The 20,559-nt window shown below is 34.0% G+C and overlaps 4 protein-coding genes across 8 annotated transcripts; 3 read left to right on the top strand and 1 right to left on the bottom strand.

Annotated features, from left to right (window-relative positions):
* Window positions 1–18: 18 nt before the first annotated feature.
* On the bottom strand, window positions 19–7,791 carry LOC102598403 (uncharacterized). 4 transcript variants are annotated; one of them, XM_006353871.2, is made up of 7 exons: window positions 7,685–7,791; window positions 6,937–6,963; window positions 5,480–5,629; window positions 2,470–5,082; window positions 1,810–1,917; window positions 1,474–1,648; window positions 19–491 (listed from the first exon to the last, which is right to left on the bottom strand). In XM_006353871.2, the coding sequence occupies exons 3-7, from the start codon at window positions 5,623–5,625 to the stop codon at window positions 285–287; spliced, it is 3,249 nt and encodes a 1,082-aa protein (XP_006353933.1). In that variant the 5' UTR covers window positions 5,626–5,629; window positions 6,937–6,963; window positions 7,685–7,791; the 3' UTR covers window positions 19–284. The 4 variants fall into 4 exon arrangements, with proteins under 4 accessions (XP_006353933.1, XP_015167036.1, XP_006353934.1 ...); XM_015311550.1 differs by lacking the exon at window positions 7,685–7,791 and adding an exon at window positions 7,057–7,558; XM_006353872.2 differs by lacking the exon at window positions 6,937–6,963.
* Window positions 7,792–10,703: 2,912 nt separating this feature from the next.
* Window positions 10,704–11,081, top strand: LOC102579332 (uncharacterized). The gene is made up of 2 exons (XM_006353896.2): window positions 10,704–10,854; window positions 10,897–11,081. Exons 1-2 carry the CDS (start codon window positions 10,704–10,706, stop codon window positions 11,079–11,081), a joined length of 336 nt encoding a protein of 111 aa, XP_006353958.2.
* A 520-nt stretch (window positions 11,082–11,601) lies between these two features.
* On the top strand, window positions 11,602–17,089 carry LOC102598074 (protein sym-1). Of its 2 annotated transcripts, XM_015311549.1 has the most exons (9): window positions 11,602–11,907; window positions 11,980–12,091; window positions 13,842–13,929; window positions 15,012–15,106; window positions 15,771–15,843; window positions 15,953–16,045; window positions 16,157–16,243; window positions 16,708–16,788; window positions 16,865–17,089. In XM_015311549.1, the coding sequence occupies exons 1-8, from the start codon at window positions 11,706–11,708 to the stop codon at window positions 16,786–16,788; spliced, it is 831 nt and encodes a 276-aa protein (XP_015167035.1). In that variant the 5' UTR covers window positions 11,602–11,705; the 3' UTR covers window positions 16,865–17,089. The 2 variants fall into 2 exon arrangements, with proteins under 2 accessions (XP_015167035.1, XP_006353932.1); XM_006353870.2 differs by having other exon boundaries at window positions 11,602–12,091.
* A 1,674-nt stretch (window positions 17,090–18,763) lies between these two features.
* Window positions 18,764–19,411, top strand: LOC102578668 (copper transport protein ATX1-like). The gene is made up of 3 exons (XM_006353894.1): window positions 18,764–18,796; window positions 18,900–18,981; window positions 19,122–19,411. Exons 1-3 carry the CDS (start codon window positions 18,764–18,766, stop codon window positions 19,409–19,411), a joined length of 405 nt encoding a protein of 134 aa, XP_006353956.1.
* The last annotated feature ends 1,148 nt before the right edge of the window (window positions 19,412–20,559 follow it).

Genomic DNA, 20,559 nt, shown 5'->3' with positions numbered 1-20,559 from the left:
TCCGAAACCAACTCTCAATAGTTAAAACACAGAAATAATTCTGTACTGACTTTATATTCGCAAAAATCATCTCATAACACGTTGCATTCTTTGATTCCAGCTAGACAAAAGTCTAAATATGTACAACAGCGGAATTACGAAACTCTTAAGCTTACAAATAGATAAGATTCTAACTGTAACCAGTAAGCACTACTTCCAATCCTGAAAAAGGGATCCTATCAGTACGCTAAGCTATGTACAGAGAGTACCATCTTATAAACAGAAAATACAAGGATCAGAAACAGTTAGCGTCGCCTGGACAGGAAAAACTCATAATCAGGATGTATGTTCATGAGCGTATCACTTCCAATCTTTCTCACAGCTCGTGACATAATTGATGCAGTCTGCTCTAATGTTCTTAGTCGCTCTCTCATAACTGTATGAAGGTCCATATCCAAGAATTCTTCTGTCAGGTCGTCACCAGAGTGCCTTGGCTGAAACCAGCATTCACCCTATTTGTTTTGCCATTAAGACAAAAAGAAATGTCATTGCCGTGTACAGTATATTTACATGCAGGGATAATAAAAATGTGAGTTGACAAGTATTAACTCGCGGCAGGTACTTTTACAGCTATATAAATAATTTCTGTTGTGAACTTGAAGAATTCAATGGGCCGGCTTAGATTGGGGGATGCCAGGTATACTAATGAAGAGGTGAATACAAAAACAGTTCTCTTAGTTGTACATGTGTACAACTTCAGTTGCGTGAACCACCTTGTAGTCTTTGCCTAACCATATCATACTCAATCAACTACACCTCAATTCCAAAGTAGTTGAGATTAGCAAAATGAGTTCGTTTCATTGTCCCCATTCTGCTCTTTTAATGCAGTATACAAGGAATTCATCATAATTAGATTATTTTTATATTTTTGACTGTCAATCCACCGCAATCCTCCTCCTTGATACAGGCACATAGCACTGATGCTTTGTAAAGCTCATGTATGTGGAGTTTCCCCAACCAGACGAAATCAACAAAATAAATCCATGTCCTTCATTCAAAAAAGTAAAAATTGCACAATAGATTTTCTTCAATAGTTGCAGTGTCGCACAGGACAATAAGACCACTAATATATGGTTTAAGCTAGCAAATTTTGACTTTCAATTGACTATTTTCAGGAGCTTTCCAGGATTACCAGCAAACTGTATTTTTCTTTAACAGCAGAACTTCAGGGATTGTGACGGAGGATAACATGGCAAATATTTCATGCTCATTTTACCTTGGACATACTTCCTAAAGTCATTTTATGCTCTATAGTTTGCACCACCAAGATATATCCAAAATTACACATTTTTGTTACAGATATATTCATTTTAAGAATTTCTTATCATGAGATTTATAATTTTAACTATGATGGTATCTCAACAGAAGTCCAATAAACTTTAGGAAATTTTATGAGACACCTTCACATTGTGAGATTGGCCACTATGATTCTACCTGAGCATTGTAGCTTTGGAGGCCTACGATTGGAGAAACCATACAGGCATCCACACTAGTCTTTTTAAATGACTGCTCTCTGTGAATAAAATGGCCAAGTGAATGATAAGTCAAGAAAGCAGCACGCAAATTGCCATCGGGTATCCTATAAATGGGGTACCATGCAACCGAAAACCTGTAAATACACAGAATATTCAGATCTATAAGAATCTTGCTCTGGAACTAGATGATGGTTTTTCACATACGCATTTCCCCAAACAGGTACGTAGATATGTATAGCACCTCACATATTTGAGAACTAATACACCATACAAGCTACACGTTTCCACTACTAACCAGGAATGAGGATGCAGGTCACGTAAGCTCCCTGTATGTAGGATGGATGGATCTCCATATGATCTACAGTTTGAGGGGGGTCCATCACCAGAGACAAGTTCCTGTATTCTGTAATAGAGATTTTGAAGAAAGATCAGTAGAGTGATATTGAACAAAAAAAAAAAGCCCTTCCTGGCAACGAGCTGCATACAACTCACATAGAACTCAAGGATGACAAATCAATCAAACAAGAGTTTCCCTGCTTAGAGAGCATGGGAAATAATAGCAAAATAAGTATGCTTACCTAAAATCCAACACCAGAGAAGAGGTAAATAAAAGTTGGTTCACCAGAAGCAAAATAAGAGTAATCATGGAGTATAAGTCAGTATTGGGAAAAAAAATCAGTATTGAAGATAACGATGTGCTGACAATAACTTCCCCAATGATGGGCTAATGTTGCATTGCAAGAGGACATGAGAGGCTGGTCAGTATATATTTTTTTCCCCTGAGGTTGCAAAATCACTAAGATATTAAAGTCTGATTATACAAGAACCCATTGAAACCTTCTTCATATCTTGACCCACTTGCATTTTAGTTTTCCACAAGAAACTCAACACTCTAGGGAAACACTTAACAAAAGATAAACTAAATGCTAGAAGAAACAGCTCAAGTATGACATACGTTTCAAACAAGGGTCGCCGCCTTTGAGGCTGCTCAGATTCAAAATACTCAAAGAGAAGCTCCGTATCATCAGACAACTCAAATTCATCTGGTAGATGATGTGAATCAGCAGTACTGCACTCTGAAGATGACCCTGATTCAGAGAGATCACCTTTTTGTAGTAAAGAGCTTGAATCCTCAGCACGAGGTTGAGGTACAAGTACAGAAAATATTGAATGCAGCTCTACTTTAGGTGAACCCTCAGATATTTTATTCATCTTACAGTCCACCTCCATGGACCCCAGATTCCTTTTATCATTATGGATTGGATGAGTCCTATGGTCCTTGAAAAGCTGAATGGCTGACAAATATGGAACAAAATATGCACGAAACTCGAAACCATCCATCCCACATTGTCTTGCATTTCCGTGGTCCTCCGCTTTTACTTCTAAACCATAGCTCCCATGTTTCTCATACCACTGCCACAAGTTCTTCAAAGCGACATTGGGTATCTCATGTCTGCAGAGAGGTGCATTAGTAGCTCGACTAGGGAAGCAAGCCTGACAAGTCTGAATACTAGCAGATGGGCATATAATTGGAGAGGCAGAATGAAGAAGTTTCTCAAATTCAGCAGCAGGATATCCCTTACCTATCTCAATGGATTTAGAGGCTAGCTGTACCCTATGGGCATCGTTCACTGCCTGAGCAATGTTTCTCCAATCATTTTCGAGACTCTGAAAGGTTTTGCTTTTAGTTTCAGGATTGAAGAACGTTTCCATAGCAGCATTGTTGCAGCCCGGTTCTCGAGTGCGCATGCTATGATTTTTCAACTTCCCAAACTGAGTATCACCAGGTGATGCCTTAATATTTTCTACATTTTGACCTGCATTTTTCACTCTGACAATCACTGAGGAAAAAACAGGAGCTAGACATTTAGAAGCCAGTTGCTCCTGTGTGGCATTTTTGGAGGTCCATCTTTCTGGTTCAACAAGCGTCCCCACTGACAAACAATTTGGTAGCTCAGAATCTTTAAGCTCTTGGTGCATCCAGGATTTGGAGATAGCTTGAGGGACAGTGCTATGCTCATGCTTAATTTGACCAGAAGGAGAAACTTCTTTGTCCATTTTATCACCCTCTCCATCCACAGCAAGAAGCTCCCCCTGCTGCTCTGTCAGGCCATTGAATTTCTCTGATCGAGGTAACAAAAACTGATGTTCGACCATTTGATCATCCAAGCCGGATACAACAATTGGGGCATTTTCTTTAGCTTCCAAGTCACGGGGACAAGATTTGGGATTCGGGATTGGTTTTAAAGGGACATACTGAACATTCCTTTTCTTGTATCTAGCCCTAAAAGAACTTGTTCTAGTTTGAGAATCTGCTACATTTATTGATCTTTTTGCCGAAGCTATTTGGCAAGGATCTGATTGCATGTTAGTCTTCAAACAAGCATTTGAACAGTTTCCATTAACTGGAGATCCTTTTCCACATTGACTTTCATTCTCCTGCAGTGAGCCTGGATACTTATGTCTTCTGGGGTTTTTAGGGAATTTGAGCTTTTCCTGATTTTCATGGGCTGATTGTGACAATATAATAGAATCAACAGGATTAGTTAACTTTTTCTTCAATGTATTCTTTTTCAACCTATCATCAGACTGTGAGAAACCTAAGTTCAACTTTTCCAAGTCACAGTTGCTTACATCAGCATCACTCTTCTGAACCCTTTTCCAAATATACTGATAATTCCTCGAATGGCTATTCTGGTTCCTGGTACTACTTGCATAGACATTTGAGTCATTGGGAACTCTTCTAATGTACTTGTCCCTCTTTTCTGTTCCATAAAGATTTCCAGCATGCTGCTTTGAACACACTTCCCTCTCTCTAAGCTCCTCAATTTGACCTGGTCCGTCCAGCTTTGCACTCTTTAAGATGTCTTCACTAGAAGAAACCTCTGTTCTGGCAATAGGATGAGGTGATTTACAGACACGCTGACTACATCTTTCATCACTGCTTGAACCAAGAGAAATAGAGCTCACAGTCATGGCATCATTCATCAAGGAATTACAAATATTAGCAGAAGAACTAATTGATCTATGCTGTATATTTTGTATCACAGCTTGAGTTATTGAACATCCAACTGCAGATTGCAGCTCATTTAGGCCATTACTGCACTTGAGATTTCTGTTCCGTTTCCCCTTCTTCCTAGGTTTCTTCCTTGAGTACTTGTCTGTGGATTTTTCTTTCTTAGAGTCATGAGTGTACATATCTTCTACACTAATAGCATCAGATCTGTGGGTGATGGTTCCAGGAAATTCACATTTGGTGATTGGATTTTGACCAGAAGAAGTGATTGATAACATGTTCCATTCATTTAGATTGCTCAAAGAACCTTCATGGTGTAGAGAGCTGCTAGACATAATTGATTCAAGAGTAGAGTCAACATTCATAACTCTTTGAATCTTCTGTCTACCAAATAAGAGAGAAGTTAATGGCAACAAAGAACCAACTTGCAAGCTATTTACATTTGATTGAGGTGATTTCCAACAGATCTCACGGTAGAGATATTGCTGTGGAAGAACAAGAACTCTCCATCGTCCACTGGGTTCCAAAGCAAAGAATGTCACATCTGTAGAGCTGTGAAATAATTCATTTATGAGATACGAACATTGTAAAAGTTGAAAAATAAAATCTGCAAGAAACTACTGCATGACACATATAATAGTTTTTCTTAAAAGCTTGAAACATAATTGTGTGGAACTTGATAAAGGACTCAAATGACTTTTTGATAGCCCAAACTCTTGTAGAATCTCATTCTCACAAAGGACTCAAATGACTACTGCGAAAAAATCTTGGGCCAAAGGTTGGTAGCTCATGTGATATTTCAATTACTAAAGATGAGCAAATAACATGGTGTATAATGTCAAAGGTTATACAATTTCACTTCTCAATCACATTTGTGATACTCCATAGTCCTAAAAGTACCACAATACATGTCAGAATTTCCCAGATGAACGTTGAAGTGTTAGCGTACCACTGTGATTTGCAGCAACGAATATATACAACCGTGGGAGATGAACTAAACTTTAGCACCTCCAGAGATTTCCGAGACAAGGTACTGTCATCTATGTCTGGATCTTTCTTAATGTCATTACCTGATCTCCTAAGGACACCGAGCATTTTTCTGCAACAACCAAGTGTAAATAGCATTTAAATATCACCATATGTGCCTCAGCACTCAGCAGTCTTCAACTTCCAGAAAATGTAAATATCAAAGAATACTGTTCAAGGTACAAGGCTTCCTAAAGTTTGCAAAACTTATTACTTCTTGGAAAAGCTATACTTACTACTCCCTCCGTCCCATGTTAGATGGGCACTTTTTATTTTACACGGTGATTAAGAAATCATTAATAGATTGATCAACTTTACTAGTTTGCCCTTTGTTCATATTAATGCACATAAAAATAAGTTAGAAAAAATATACATAAAGTATAGGAATAATTAGTATTGGGAATTGTTCACATTCCAAGGAAATTGTAGGGGTAAAATGGAAAAAAATTAATTAATTCAATCCTGTTTTAGTAAATGATCAAATAATATGGGACAACTGTTTTTAGTAAGATGCCCATCTAATATGGGACGGAGGGAGTCTTTTGTAAGTCTATCCCAAAAACTTGATTCACAATTTAAATAAAAGTTCTCCTTCTGTAAAAATAGGAATTCAAATTAATATAAACTAGTACCATTATCATATTAATCCGATGTGACATCTGAAAACAATCTATTCAAACTTTATTTACTAAAACTCCATGCTCGTCAAAGTAGGTATGTACTAGAATTAAGGTAATTCAATTGCACTCACATATACTACATGAACAAATGGAACTTCTAAATAAAGTGAATTCCATTTAGCAAGAATATGTCCAAGCAAAACAAGAAGGAGAAGGTTCAAGTAGAAAAAAAACGTGGTCAAGTAAACTACGAGAAGTAAAGGTTGATTTTTGGACAAATACAATCATGCTAACTTACACTAGAACTGCTTACGGGCTCATGCTAGAAAAAATCAACGATCGGGGTAGAGGAAGACAATGACAGGGTATAAAACGGACAAGGTAAAGAACTTTCACATGGTTTTTAAGGTCATTTAGTTCTGAAAAATTACATTGTGATAGATGCTCAATTCTATAGGAGGAAAGGTTATTGCATTACAACAAAGAAAAGTTAATTTTATGAATATCACTTGTGTAATAGTAAAAGATAGGCCAGCTTGAATAAGGAATGTCGGAGATTCGAACATCACCTAAATTTCTAGTCAAATACATCCAAGATATTACTAGCTGAGAAGGCGCAAATACTATTAGGTCTTACAACCTCAAAATGGCGGATGAACAAATAATCAGAGAGACTTTAAAGGATCACGTTGAACCTCAGCATCCCATTTACAATGAAATTTATCTTTAATGAACCTGCAGATTAAGAACAGTGGTATACCTGACCTGAAGACCTCAGCAATTATCTCTGCAGGAAAATGAAAGCACATCATAAAATTTAAAACTAAAAATATTCAATTCATTAAATCATTGAACATTACAATAGGAAACAAAGATTTACCAGCCAGCAATTGAAGATGAAAATAACATTATGCTAAAGCCTAAAAGGGATGAAAAATCAATAGGGAAAAAAATGAAAAAAGAGAAGAACCCTATGAGCTTGTGGAACTCAAGTTGGGCACTTCCCTGGTGCAGAAAGTGAAATTCAAAGAGGCCACACAAATTTATGCCAACCCAAATTAAAGACAATCTTAATCACTACTTTTGTTTGGATAAATTCATAACCAAAAACAAAACACAGCCACACAAAAAGGACCAACCATCTCTAAATACAAACAACCAAGAAAGAGAAACAGAGGTAAAACATAGATTATTACCAATCTACATCTAAATACCTTAATCCTAGCAAACCCCAAAATCACAAAGCTTAAATTTTTTCCAAAAAATAAGAGCAATTCAAGGTTCCTAGAATTTAGGAAATGAGTGCTATATTTTGTATAAGTCAAGAATCAAGAACGGAGCTTTTTCTCAAACCTCAACCATTCAACACATGCACAAAACAAAAATATATTCCTAAAATAGATAAAGCTATGAACAAAAAAACTTTTTTTTCAATTAGTCCTTTGTGGGTTTTGTTGCCCTTGTAAACATACATAATAAATTCAAGAAAAGGATTGAAAAAAACTTGCCTTTCAGAATCAAGAACAAGGTACAAGATGAAAACAGCAAAAGTTTAAAGAATCATCAGTGTTTATGTATGAAATTATGTTTGAGGAATAGCAATCAAAGTGGGGTCTTTGTTCCTTTTTCTCCCTTGGGGTGTGGGTGTGGGGGGTGGGGGTGGTCAGAGAGAAGAGGGCCACTGAGACATTGACAGGTGCATGTGTTTCATGAGATAAGGACTCACAGTCACTGCTCTTTTGCTACTTCTTGAGTGTCATGTCAAGAAATGGAAAACTTGAATTTGGCCCAAGTGTCACATATAGCCAATTTGGGAACCACTATTTAAGTTATAGTCAAAATTTATACAATTTTTTTTTACAATTTAGCTATTTCTGGTCTAGACTTTTCAATTCCAATTAGGGAAAACAAATTATAAAGTTTATTAGTTCATGAATCATGACAAAAATTTTAGGTCTATAATAGAAGTTAAAATTGAATTATAGGAAAGAAAGATTAAAAACAAACAAAGAAAAAGGAAACTTTAGGCATATGTGGTGAGAGTGGCATAAAGTTGCACTTTTGTATGAGGATCACTATTTAAGTTACAGCAAGGAACATAAAAATCTATAAACTTAGATATTTCAATATTAATTTCAAGCATATGCATTTGGCTTGCAAAAGCTAAACTTTTGATATTTTCTATTTGGGGGTTTAGCTTGTTAAGACTAAACTTTAGAGAATCATTTATTAAGTTTGATTTATCAAGATAAATTACAAATATGTATATTTGATTGAAAGTAAATTTTTTGAAGTTTGAATTGCTAATTTTTATTCATGCCAATTATTTCAAGCTTTTTTAACAAGATCTACTTGATTTAAATAGTTAAATGCCAAGAAGATCACTAACTAATCACTTAATTTTGTTTTGTGTTTCAAAAGTCATCCAACTTTACTTAATTAAGGGATTTTTAAAAATCCTTAATTGACTATTTAAAAGTAGGCTACCAAGTGAAATTACTTTCTAGGATTTGAAGTGAACGATGACAAGTAACATGGAGTAGAATTATAGCATTAGTATATTAAAACCATATAGAGTACTAATATTTTCCATTTTGATATAATAAGTGTTGGCCAAAGCTAGTGTGTTTATTAAGGGTTCAACCGAATTCAGTAACTTTGATTCAAATTTTCATTGAATATGTAAAAATTATTGATTTAGAATCTAATAAAATAAAAATAAAATACAATTCTAAACTCATAAATTTTAAATTTTGGTTCTGCGTCTGCCTCGAATCTTACCCTCCTTTTTGTCCCCTCTATGAGTTACATGAAGGAAACCTCATCTAAGGTGCACTTAAAACCTCTTTTCTAAGTTATTTTCGTTGCATTTATCATTATTCTTTGTTACATTTAAGGTATTTTGTAGACTAAAATACTAGTATATATTAAGGATGATAGTAAAAAAAACATGTGAATTGAATCTATCATACAAAGTTGATGTTTGCCAAGCGTGGATATATTCGCTAGTTTTGTATATACTAGAGTAATATTTCTCTAAAATTTCTTTTAACTTCCCACCTACTTTGCATTTCTTCTTGTATTCTTCAATTTATATGATATATTCATATATATTTTTTAATTTTTTATACGCGATATTTCAATTTTATCATCAAACATAATAATTCAATACAATTTAATGTAAATATCGAGTGTGATTATGTATGTTTTTTCAGTTATGGCGTTTTGAATTTGATGGTATCATCGAACTTTTATTTGCTTTGGCAAAAATAACCCACCAATTAAATGAAGGTATTGAAAGTTAAAATAAAATTCTCGTAAATGAGAAGAAATCGGAAAATGTGCAAGAAATTCATTTTCATTAATACTCATTTCATGGTGGTTTTATGGTTTATGCCAGACGAAGTAGTCATCCAAATATTTTGAACTGTAACATAAATTTTACACGGTTCTTAAAAATGTAAATTTTATTTCTAAAAATTTAAACAGTTCATGTATGAATCCACAATCAAATTAAATAGGTTTAACTCTTAAAATTTAAACTATGCCACATAAATTACGATAATAAATATTTTTTATTTTATTGCAGGTGAAGAGAACGACATATGACTGATATAATTCTTAACAGGAGGACTAACATAAATGTTAGTATTCAAAGGACCAACATAAATGCAGTGACAGATTCATAAATTTTACAAATGGTGTCCAAAAATAGCACAACAAAAACTCTTTTAAAAAAGTAGAACTAGTGAGATTCAAACACACAAACACTTCATCATTCTAAGGAGTTGAAACCACTGAGCTATAACAACTTGTTATGTTAAAGGTGTCCAAAATATATTATTTAATCATTTCGTGTATAATTTTACTTGTATATACAATATTTTTTTCTGACAACACCCTTACTACCATGTGGGTACGCCACTGCATAAATGTTAAGTATTCAAAGAACCATCATATGCTTGAGGGATAGACCGGTAAAGAAACAAGTTCATCCTCGCCCCAATCAATTGTTAGGATTTTGTCTAAATTTTTTGTCATATTTGAATTTTATTTTTTACTTAAAGAAAAGTAAAAAATATTACCTTTGTACGCCTAACTCACGTGTATCCATATATGTGTGCATGTGAGTTGAATATGATAAAACAAGTATTTCTCCTTTTCTTTTTTTTTTAGGAAAAAGGATCAAAAATACTTCTTAACTTTGATTTATTGTTTGACTTTACCCTCGCCGTTAAAATGAAATTAATTTTACCCCTCCCATTACTAATTTCATCAAAATTACTCCTCATTAGACGGAATTCCCAAAATTAACCCAAATTACCCAAATTTTTTTAAAAAAAACCCTATTCCCTATTTTTAACCCAATGACCCGATCCCTCTAGGATAATCCGATTAACCCAATTAACCCAATGCCATGTTACCCATTCCCACAACAACAACAACCCTCATTCCCATAATTTACTCCCAATTCGACATGAAAATCACCCAACAATTCAAAATCCATCTCCGATTTTCCGTTCCACGATGATTCTCACCTCTTGGCTAAATTGTCGCCGCTTCCGACGCTACTTTTGTCTCTTTCTCTGCTCTCCTTTTCTTCTTCCTTTGTTTTGTGCTACTTGCCCTATCATTTGTGCTGCTGAAATCTGCTATCGTCTGTGCTATCGCCGCCACAGTTGATCGCCGTGGAAATCGGAGGAGAGATTCGACGACGGAGGCGGTGATGGGCGGGGACGACGATGTGAGGGAGCGGAAGGTAGTATAGATGGAAGTCAAGAGACAATGTTGTTGCGGAGGTATCTGGATGATCAACTGCTTCTAGTAATTGAATCTGTGTACAATTGGGGAGATGAAGAAGATGAAGATGTGGAAGTTGCAGATAGTAGAAGCTTTTTTCTGTAATGATAGAAGAAATCCAGAGGTCTTTGGTTTATATCTTTTCCCCTATGGTTAGAATGGGTAAATGGGAATGGGCAACAGGGGCATTGGGTTAACCGGGTTATCCTAGAGAGGTCAGGTCATTGGGTTAAAAATAGGGAATAAGGTTTTTTTTAAAATTCGGGTAATTTGCGTCAATTTTGGGAATTTCGTCTAATGAGGGGTAATTTTGGTGAAATTAATAACGGGAGGAGTAAAATTAACTTCATTTTAACGACGAGGGTAAAATCAAATAATAAATCAAAATTGAGGGGTATTTTTGACCCTTTTCCTTTTTTTTATAGTGTAGGTATAATGTTTGATGTGCACATTCTCATACAACTATGAAATAATAATTAGTGACTTCAAATTTTATAGCCAAACAGCTATACTTACTGAAACCACACGGATGCATAAGTTGTAGTGGCTATGTGCTGTATTAAGAACTTGAGGGTACGTATTCATCACAAATTAAAAGCTCACAAAAAAAAGAAAAAGCATTTTACAGTAAAATAAAATAAAAAACTCTTAAACCCTCAAAAAACCCAAAAAGGAAGACATTCTTGAAGCCGAAAAGCTATCCATTCGAAGCAGAAAGAGCAGTTAACAATGGCTTCAAACGCCTCAATTTTCACCAGCAATTCTCTCTTATCATTGCGGGTCGTGGGGTTTCCCCGATTTCCCATTTCACAACTCCATACCCGAACCCGAATACAGCCAAACCCACTTCATACAACCCGACTCGGACTGTCTTCTTCTTCTTCTTCTTCTTCTTCTTCATCTGTCAGTGCTTCAACTAATGGATTGAAAAGTTTGTATCTTTCTGATGTTTGGGCTAGACGCTTCGTTACTAGCAGTAATTTTCAGATGTCAGCGGTTTCAGGCGACGGTGGTGGTGGGAATGGAGGTTCCGGTGATGGAAATTCAGGTGGTGGTGACAATGGAAGTAACAGTGGTGGTGGTGAGGGTGGGAAGAACTGGTCATTGCTTGCCTGGTAATTTTGTTTTAAATGAAATAGTTGGAACCAATTAATTTTTTTTCCTGCTAATTTCTGGTTTTTATAATCTTGGCATGTTGAGTTTTTTATAAAATTGTTCAGTTAGCCAAATGCTTGTAATCGTATTAAGTACTACTAGCACTTTTGATGCACTGGGTTGTTTGAAGGGTATTTTACTGAAAACTGAAAAATTGATAAACCGTTTATAGATGGAAGGAAAGTATTAATATTGCATATGAAGTTATCGGTGCCGGCACACATTGTACATGACTCCATTCTATTCATCTAACTGGTCTGTCGAAAACATTATCTAGTTTAAACTTTGTGATGGAACTCATTTCATTAACAAAATAGGAACTAAATTTGTAATGGAACTCAATTCATGCAACGAGAGTGTGTGTATGTTGGTTTTGGCATTTCAAATGCCATGGAAGATATCTTCTTCAGTGTAGGCACTTCAGGACGTCATTATATCATTTCTCATAGAGATTGTTTGTTCTGGAGTTTTATCTTGTCAAAGCAATTGAAAATAATAAAATAAGTTCCTTTTTACATCAAAGCAAAAACATGTTATGTCGAAATATTTGAAGAAGAGAATCTTTTGTGCTGCATCAATATCAAAGAGTATCCTTTATTGTTATGGTTTCCATAACGTGCATTCTCTTTTTGTCAGATTGGTATAATTTTCAGTTTCGTAGGAATCTACTCTAAAATTAACATTCCACGGGAGCCCCACATAAATGAGTAAATGTCTTATGCTTTCCCAGCGGATGAAGTTACAAAATCCAATATATATTGGAGGTGATAGAGCCATACAGATGCTTCCCTGTAGTTGAGTCTTACCACCCTACCTCATAATACTTTCATGTGGCCGGCTTACAAAAAGAAACAGGTCCTAAGAAATCACCCACTGGCAAATGGTTCCATGGAATAATGAATAAATATGTCTTCTCTCTAACAAGTTAAGAGTAAGATGTGGTGATATTGGGTAATCTAACAGATATTGTTAGTAAATTTTAGCTTTCCAGCATATTAAGGATTAAGGAATCCATGGATGGAGTCAGCAAAACATGAACATGTTCACCAATGAAGTGCATCTCCTCATGAAATTAAGCAACTTACGTTTGTGTCTGCTTAATTTCTAAAACAAGATCGTCCTTTCAGCAAAATTATTTATAGACCCTAACAGCCTAACTTAGAGTTGTCAAGTATTAGCTGTATTTATTTTCACTTTTCTCCTTGTTCCTGTTGGAATGCATGTACCCATTATCCGCCTTTCGTGCGGTCAGATGAAATGGTAGATCCCTTATCTGCTTGACTTCTCTAGTCAGTGGCTATTCCCTCTTTCCTTTTTCTTTTCCTTTAAAGGCTTGCTATGTCTTTATCACCATTTCTATTTCTTAAAGAATAATATATACTCTACAATAACAACAAATTACGCCTCAGTTCCAAATAAGTCGGTGTTGGCTATATGAATCTTTGCATGTGTGAACTTGCTCACATTGCTGGTCCAAACCTGGATAAAGGAGAGGAATTGCGATACGCTGCCAGCCAACATAAAACCAACCAATTGTGCTGAATCCTCACAGTAAAGAATAATATATGCTCTAACTTGATGAAAAAGAAGGAATAATATAAACATAGGAATAATATGTATAATACTATAAAGCTTCATTTTTTAGTCATATCTTGACAATGTTTTAACTGTGTCATCGTGGCTCAAGAATAATTGTTACTTTTGCTGTAGGTACTTATCTCTTCTTGAGAAGTATCCAGTATGGACAAAAGCAGTTACATCTGCATTGTTGACACTTTTTGGAGATCTAATCTGTCAGGTAAACTCAGTAAAATGAAATTCAGGCTTCTAGAACCGATAGAGACTGTCGAGGATGCACTCTTTCTTTATGCTATGGTTGTCATTTGTCAATGTTAGTGCATGTGTTCTCTGTTGATGCTACAGGTACAACATTCTGTGAATCAGAGACTTGATTGTTTAACTTGGTAATAGTTGTTAATTCTTACACCTGTTGAAGTAAAGCTTATAATGAACTCTATTTCCTTTACTCATCAAAATATATCCTTTGGTATATGGGTTTGGATTAACAATGTCAAATGATTATTCTGCTTTATGGTTAACATTGTCATAACTTGTACATGTAGTTATGGTATTCCTATTATGATAAGGATTTTGGTATTGGAGATGGTAATTCCTAAATTGATGCTAATCAGATATTTTTTGGATTGAAAGAAAAGGAGAGAGAAGCGGAGTAGGGGGGGAAGCATAAAATTTTCTTTTTCGAAATGATTTTAGGGAGAGAAAGGGAAGGAAAGGAAAAGGAGATAAAAGGATGAATAGGATTACGAAGAAAACCATTAAGTTTCTTTTCTGTCCAAATGTGTAAGATCTTTTGGATTGAAAGAAAGGGAGGAAAGGAGAGGAGCAGGATGACTGCATTTTTTTTTAATTGAGTATCGGGAGAGAAAGGAAAGGAGAAGGATGGATTGGGTCATGAATAAAACATCAAATTCCTTTTCTGTACAAATGTGCTGTGAAGGGAAAACCTCCTTCGATGAGAATTTGTAATGTAATAAAAGACAGTAGGCATTAATTTTACCTGATGAAAAAAAGACAGTAGGCATTATGAACCATATAATCTTTATATTAATTTTATTCAGTGTCTAATCACACTCCTTCCTTCCCTTTCTCTCTTCTCCAATTCGAAAAACAAATTCCTTCTTTTCACTTCCCTTCTGAATGTGCAATGTGTCAACAACTTAGTATCCCTGCTTGCAAAAATGATCACTGCTTTAAATAAGTTTCTTGATCTTTTCCCTCATTGAAATATATTCTCTTCCCGATAATTTCAAGCTATTTTTCTATTTGTTTTACCTTCTCATTGCTGATTATGTGTCACAGCTGTGGATTGACCAAGTAGCATCTGTGGATGTAAAGAGGACGCTTCTGTTCACATTCTTGGGGTTGGTTTTGGTGGGTCCAACTTTGCACTTTTGGTAATATCTTCACAGTCCTTTTTTACTTCCTCTGTATACGACTCTGAAGATGTGTATACTACTTGTGCCTTTTCCACTTGAAAACCTGTCATATACACATGTTATTCTGGTCTGTGTATCTCAACTTTCTTCCGAAGCTGCTGTTATTATGTTATTAACTGTATACCAATTGCTTAATCTGCTGGACACATGTCTTTCTAACCCAGCACTTAAGCTGGGAATATAAAAGTAGAAGATGCTCCTTATTTGCATGTCACCGTTGATCTTCTATTTTTACTTTTGAGGGAATGAAGACACAAGTTAATGAGCGCAGTCGTATTTTTATATAATTAGTTTCATGTGTTTGCTCTATCAATTTACTTTGACATTATAAAAATTTATTTCACCCGACTTTCATCTGAAGGTTTGAATGATACTGTAGACCGATCCATATTATAAGTGCAATCACATGCTGATTTCTATTGGTCATTAATGAGCTACTTCAATACTTATGTAGGATTATTTACTAATGTTTTAATATTATTTAGCTCCTTGCCTTGCTAAAAGTTATATGTATCTACCAAATATGGGTGTATATCTTGTTTGCTTGGTGAACGTGTAGGCGTAAAATGGTCCTAATGACATTGTAGAATAGCTCCTTGTCTTCTGACTCTGATATATTTAGGTACCTCTACCTGAGTAGATTGGTCACAACTCCAGGGGTAACTGGTACTCTCATGCGTCTTGTACTAGATCAGGTTTTCCTTCTCTTTTTTTTTTCCTTTCCATTTTGTGATAATATCTTGTTTATTGGTGTAATTACTGCCTTTGTGATATCACCATTGAATTTGAGCTGCTTTGGTACAGTTCCTTTTTGCTCCAATTTTTGTCGGTGTTTTCTTATCCTCTTTGGTAACACTTGAGGGAAGATCATCACAAGTGATTCCAAAGCTTCAACAGGTATTCTAAATGGCCTTCTGTTCATATTTCTTACTGAAATGAGCCATTAAATAGATGCATACTGATAATTACTCTTCCTGCACTCTGATTCACAATTACATTTTGTAATAGGAGTGGTTCTCATCTGTCCTTGCAAATTGGCAACTTTGGATACCTTTTCAATTTTTCAACTTCCGGTTTGTGCCTCAGCAATTTCAGGTAACACACTTTCATCATTTTGTTTGGTTAAGAGCATGCCTTCCTGTCAGCTTCTAGTCGTTTGGAGATATCTCTTCAAAAAGTTGATCTGTAAATATGAATTGGAAAAAGTCCCCAATCATTCATGTAAAGAGTTCATCAATTAACTAACATAATCCGAAGTAGCAATTCAAGCTCTACTTGAAGTGTTTTGGGGTGTGCAGACTCCGCTAAAGCACAGATTCAGATTCAGATGGTTACTTTTAGCAATAAAAAAGAACTTGACACCTGAACTTCTTTCTTCGATCACTCTGATTATTTATACATTCACATGCTGCACACACAAATAATAGCTGTAGTCATGCACTCCTTTGACATCCGTTGACGTTCTAATTGTAACCAAACGTCTGTTTGCAGTGAGTATTTATAGTTTATTTTACCATAACCAACTTGATTGTTTTCTATTGTATCTCCTGTGATTGCAGGTCCTTGCTGCTAACTTCATAGCTTTAGTGTGGAATGTCATACTGTCATATAAAGCCCACAAAGAAGTTATTGTAAAATAGGTATATATACCAATGTTTCTTTGAAACTAGTGTATTACTCCAACACCATATAATTTTTGAAACCTTTGTAGTGCAGACTTAAGGTTCTTGCTCCGCTGCCTACTGATGCCGATAATTTGGAATAGGCATGTGATTTACGCTGCGCAAGATATTTGTTCTTTGTATGTTGGTATTGATCTAGGCTGAAAATGTTTTTGGTGTTTACTGTTCCAGATCAATAGTAGTATAAAATATGGTTTACTGGGAATATTTTGCTTCTGTAAAGTCGAATCTCTCATTTACATTCTCTTTGACTCCTGAATTTTCTTTAGACACCATCTTTCCGACCTTTCACAAAAATAAATAATTATTTCGTGTCTGTTGAAAATATAATCGATTAGAAACAACCTCTCTATCCTTGCTAGTTAGGAGTAAGGTTGCGTACACTCTACTCTCACCAGAGGCGGATCCAGGATTTAGAGTCTATGGTTGCCAAGTAGACTAACTCAACTTCTCAACTTTATGTTTGATTTGAATTATTCGTCTTTCGATCTATTTGACAAATCAATCAATAAAATAGGAATAAACAACAATTATAATTTTTTTTCAAAAAGTGTTTGTAGGTTGTGTACGAAAAAATTAATGATAGTTGAGGGCCTCACATAGCTTGAATTTCAAGAATAAATAGATATCATATAAATTGAGAGAGCATGTATATATGTAGGATTGTAGGAGTTTATGGATGATTTTCGATTTTGGGTTACATGAAAATAGTACCAAGACTCATGTAATTATTTGTGAAGATCACTGATGATCTTTCCATTATATTTTCTTGTTGGAGTATATTTGATGCATTTAAGTGTTTATGAAATTATCAAATTATTGAGAAGAGAAAAAAAATAAAATTATACCCCATTCGTTTTTTGTATTAGTTATTAACTTTTTTTTTGCCGTGTTCTTAAGAAATTATAAACAGAAATGACAATTTACTATTTTACTTCAAGATCATTTTTTGCAAATTTTTACAAACTTTGTTTACACTTTCAAGAAAAATTAATTGTTAGGATAATGAAAATAAAAAAAATATTGTTTAATTTTGTTAATTGACAAATATTTTAGTAATGTAAATAATTAATATAGGATAGAAAAATAATATTAAATGTTAAAAGTAGGATGAATTAGGCTAGATTTCATAAATATAAAATTATTTAAAGATAAGAAAAGTACTAAAATAATTTGGAACAATAGTTAAAAGAAAAAAAGAAAAAGAAGGTTGAAAAACTGGTTATGAGAGGAGCCTTAAACTCACTTAAACGTTCCAGCAGTTTTAAAAAAGAAAAAAATCAAAATATGTCAAGGGGGTTTGATCCCCGCAACCTAATGCTCAAATATTTAGCCTTCTACCATCGGCACCACAGAGCACTTTTGTACTGTGAGTGGCACGTTTAATAGTTATCTATATGTTGTATATGTATATATATACCTATATATGCATAAACTTTTCGTCGAAGGTTGTGGGTGGCGTGGCACCACCACCGTACTAAATAGCTCCACCCCTGACCCTCATAGACCCCACCTATGAAATTATATTGATTGTGTTGTTGAATTGAATACTCTATTTTGAGAAGTTATTTTAACTTCGCTTCCTACGCTATGAACTAAGGCGCACTGGAATTTTTTCGATAAGATTATCTTAAAGATAAAAAAGTTGGTAGTATTTACATACAAATTAAGGGAAAAAAAAGTAGTTAAAATTTTAAATTTGTTAATTGGCATATTGGTTAATAATTTGCAAATAGGAAAATAATAATAATAAAAATATCACCAAATTTAAGGAAATATAAAAAGTTTTTTTGAAAAAGATAATAAAATGACCATATTATAGAAAACTTAACCGGTTGCGACTTTTCGTTGTTAATAAAAATAGTGGAAAATTCAGAATAACTGCTATAACCGACTTTTGAATATTAAAGGTCTCAATTTTTCATCACTTGCAATGGGAGAAAAAAAGAAAAAGAAACCAGACGAAGTAACTTCAAAAATATAAATCCTCTTCTTTATATTTTGGTATAATACATTTTTGTCCATATAGAATTGTGAAATTTTATTAATTTTGATGAATTTATATATAGGTTGTGGAAGCAGAATTTAAAATTTCAATGTATTGCCAAGGATGCGAAAAACAAATTGCCAAAATCATATCCAAAATCAAAGGTACTCTCTCTTTCCTCTTTTAACTAATTTGAACAATTTTTGTGAGTTATCAATTTTTGATTTTTTTAGCTATGTTACTCGGATTCTTCAGAATTACTGAAAAAATGCGTATTGGCTCTTTTTCTTTTATGATATTTTAGGGGTTGAAGAATTCATGACGGATATGAATAATCATAAAGTGATAGTAAAGGGTCGAATGAATGCAAATAAAGTGTTGAAGAAACTTAAGAAGAAAACAGGGAAGAAAGTGGAAATGGTGATTAAAGAAGAAGAGAGTAAGAAAAAAAGTGAAGAAAAAGAAGGGGCTTTACAATTGATGAAACAAAATCCAAGAGAAATTACAGATGCTTTGATTATTGGATATTGTGGAGATAGCATGTTATATACTATGTTCAGTGATGAAAATGCAAATGCTTGTTCAATTATGTAATTTTTTTAATTTTTTTTTTTTGGATATGAATTATTTTTCCTTAGAGCATTTTTTGAATTTTGTGGGGATAGCTTGTTATATACTATGATCAGTCATTTTTTGTGACATCATTCTGCTAATAATACAACTTTTACAAAGTTGTTTAAAATACTAAGTGATTGTTCGGTCGCTGGTTGGACTTATGCAAATATTAGTATTGCAGAGATTAGTTATACAATGTTAAGTTATTTATGTATTAGTTATTTAATCTACTATCACGCCTAAAATAATATATAATTTGACTCATAATTGATATTTTAATTACGTTGCATTGTAAACTAGTAACCAAATAACTAAAATGCTACTAAATGTGGAACAAGTTATGCTAATTTTAAATAATTCACTTCTTAACTAGAAAACGAGAAGGAAAATAAAATAAAATAACAAAATATGTCTCAAATCATCATGGATCTTACAATTTTGACCAAACAATTTCAACGATCCAATAATGCAAGTAGACTATGAGTAAATATGACCTAAAGAGTGTGTTTGGATTGACTCAAAAGTTGGTCAAATCTACTTTTGAGTCAGTTTTTGACTTTTGAAAATGTTTGACAAGTATAAAAAATAAGTAAAAAATGACTTAAAATAAGTTAGAAAATATTGACATGATAAAAAATAACTTAAAATAAGTTAAAAATGACTTAAAATAAGTCAAAAACTAAAATAGGTCTCCCCTACTTTTTATTTTTTGACTTAAAAGTCATTTTAGTTTAATTTTTTATTTTTAACTTAAAACTATTTTTTTAAATCAATCCAAATAGACTTTAAAAGTAAATATATTCAAATATAAGGGTAGATATTACACTTTTCCGTATAAAAGTTATAAATAGTTGAGAAGAATACAAATTAAACACGTGATGATGAAGAAACTAGAGAGACCAATTTCTTTGGAATTTCTTGGTGAACCTTCAAAGAAAAACGCCTCCTGGAAGATATATATATATAAAATATTTTAATAAGTGGATCTATTTAGTCTTTTCTAATTTGTAATATTCTCAATTAATTTAGTCTCTTGCTTACCTAAGAGATGATGCATTCTTTTGTTAAAAAATTAAAAAGAGGAAAAAAAGTGTTCCAATATTCTAGACTGGGGGCTGACGTAGATG

The sequence above is a fragment of the Solanum tuberosum genome, unplaced genomic scaffold, assembly GCF_000226075.1.
Source record: "Solanum tuberosum cultivar DM 1-3 516 R44 unplaced genomic scaffold, SolTub_3.0 scf00159, whole genome shotgun sequence".
NCBI classification, from domain to species: domain Eukaryota; kingdom Viridiplantae; phylum Streptophyta; class Magnoliopsida; order Solanales; family Solanaceae; genus Solanum; species Solanum tuberosum.
This window is presented reverse-complemented; position numbering and strand designations above follow the sequence as displayed.

Bases quoted from the DNA above. Each gene is read 5' to 3' on its own strand.
- LOC102598403 (XM_006353871.2), bottom strand. From the start codon at position 5,625: ATGCTCGGTGTCCTTAGGAGATCAGGTAATGACATTAAGAAAGATCCA. The intron at 5,083-5,479 runs GTACGCTAACAC...ATTATTTCACAG, and splicing joins CGTTGCTGCAAATCACAGTG to CTCTACAGATGTGACATTCT. The intron at 1,918-2,469 runs GTATGTCATACT...TCTCTATTACAG, and splicing joins CGGCGACCCTTGTTTGAAAC to AATACAGGAACTTGTCTCTG.
- LOC102579332 (XM_006353896.2), top strand. From the start codon at position 10,704: ATGATTCTCACCTCTTGGCTAAATTGTCGCCGCTTCCGACGCTACTTT. The intron at 10,855-10,896 runs GTTGATCGCCGT...TCGACGACGGAG, and splicing joins TCTGTGCTATCGCCGCCACA to GCGGTGATGGGCGGGGACGA.
- LOC102598074 (XM_006353870.2), top strand. From the start codon at position 11,706: ATGGCTTCAAACGCCTCAATTTTCACCAGCAATTCTCTCTTATCATTG. The intron at 13,930-15,011 runs GTAAACTCAGTA...TATGTGTCACAG, and splicing joins TTGGAGATCTAATCTGTCAG to CTGTGGATTGACCAAGTAGC. The intron at 15,107-15,770 runs GTAATATCTTCA...TGATATATTTAG, and splicing joins GGTCCAACTTTGCACTTTTG to GTACCTCTACCTGAGTAGAT.
- LOC102578668 (XM_006353894.1), top strand. From the start codon at position 18,764: ATGGGAGAAAAAAAGAAAAAGAAACCAGACGAA. The intron at 18,797-18,899 runs GTAACTTCAAAA...ATTTATATATAG, and splicing joins AGAAAAAGAAACCAGACGAA to GTTGTGGAAGCAGAATTTAA. The intron at 18,982-19,121 runs GTACTCTCTCTT...ATGATATTTTAG, and splicing joins AATCATATCCAAAATCAAAG to GGGTTGAAGAATTCATGACG.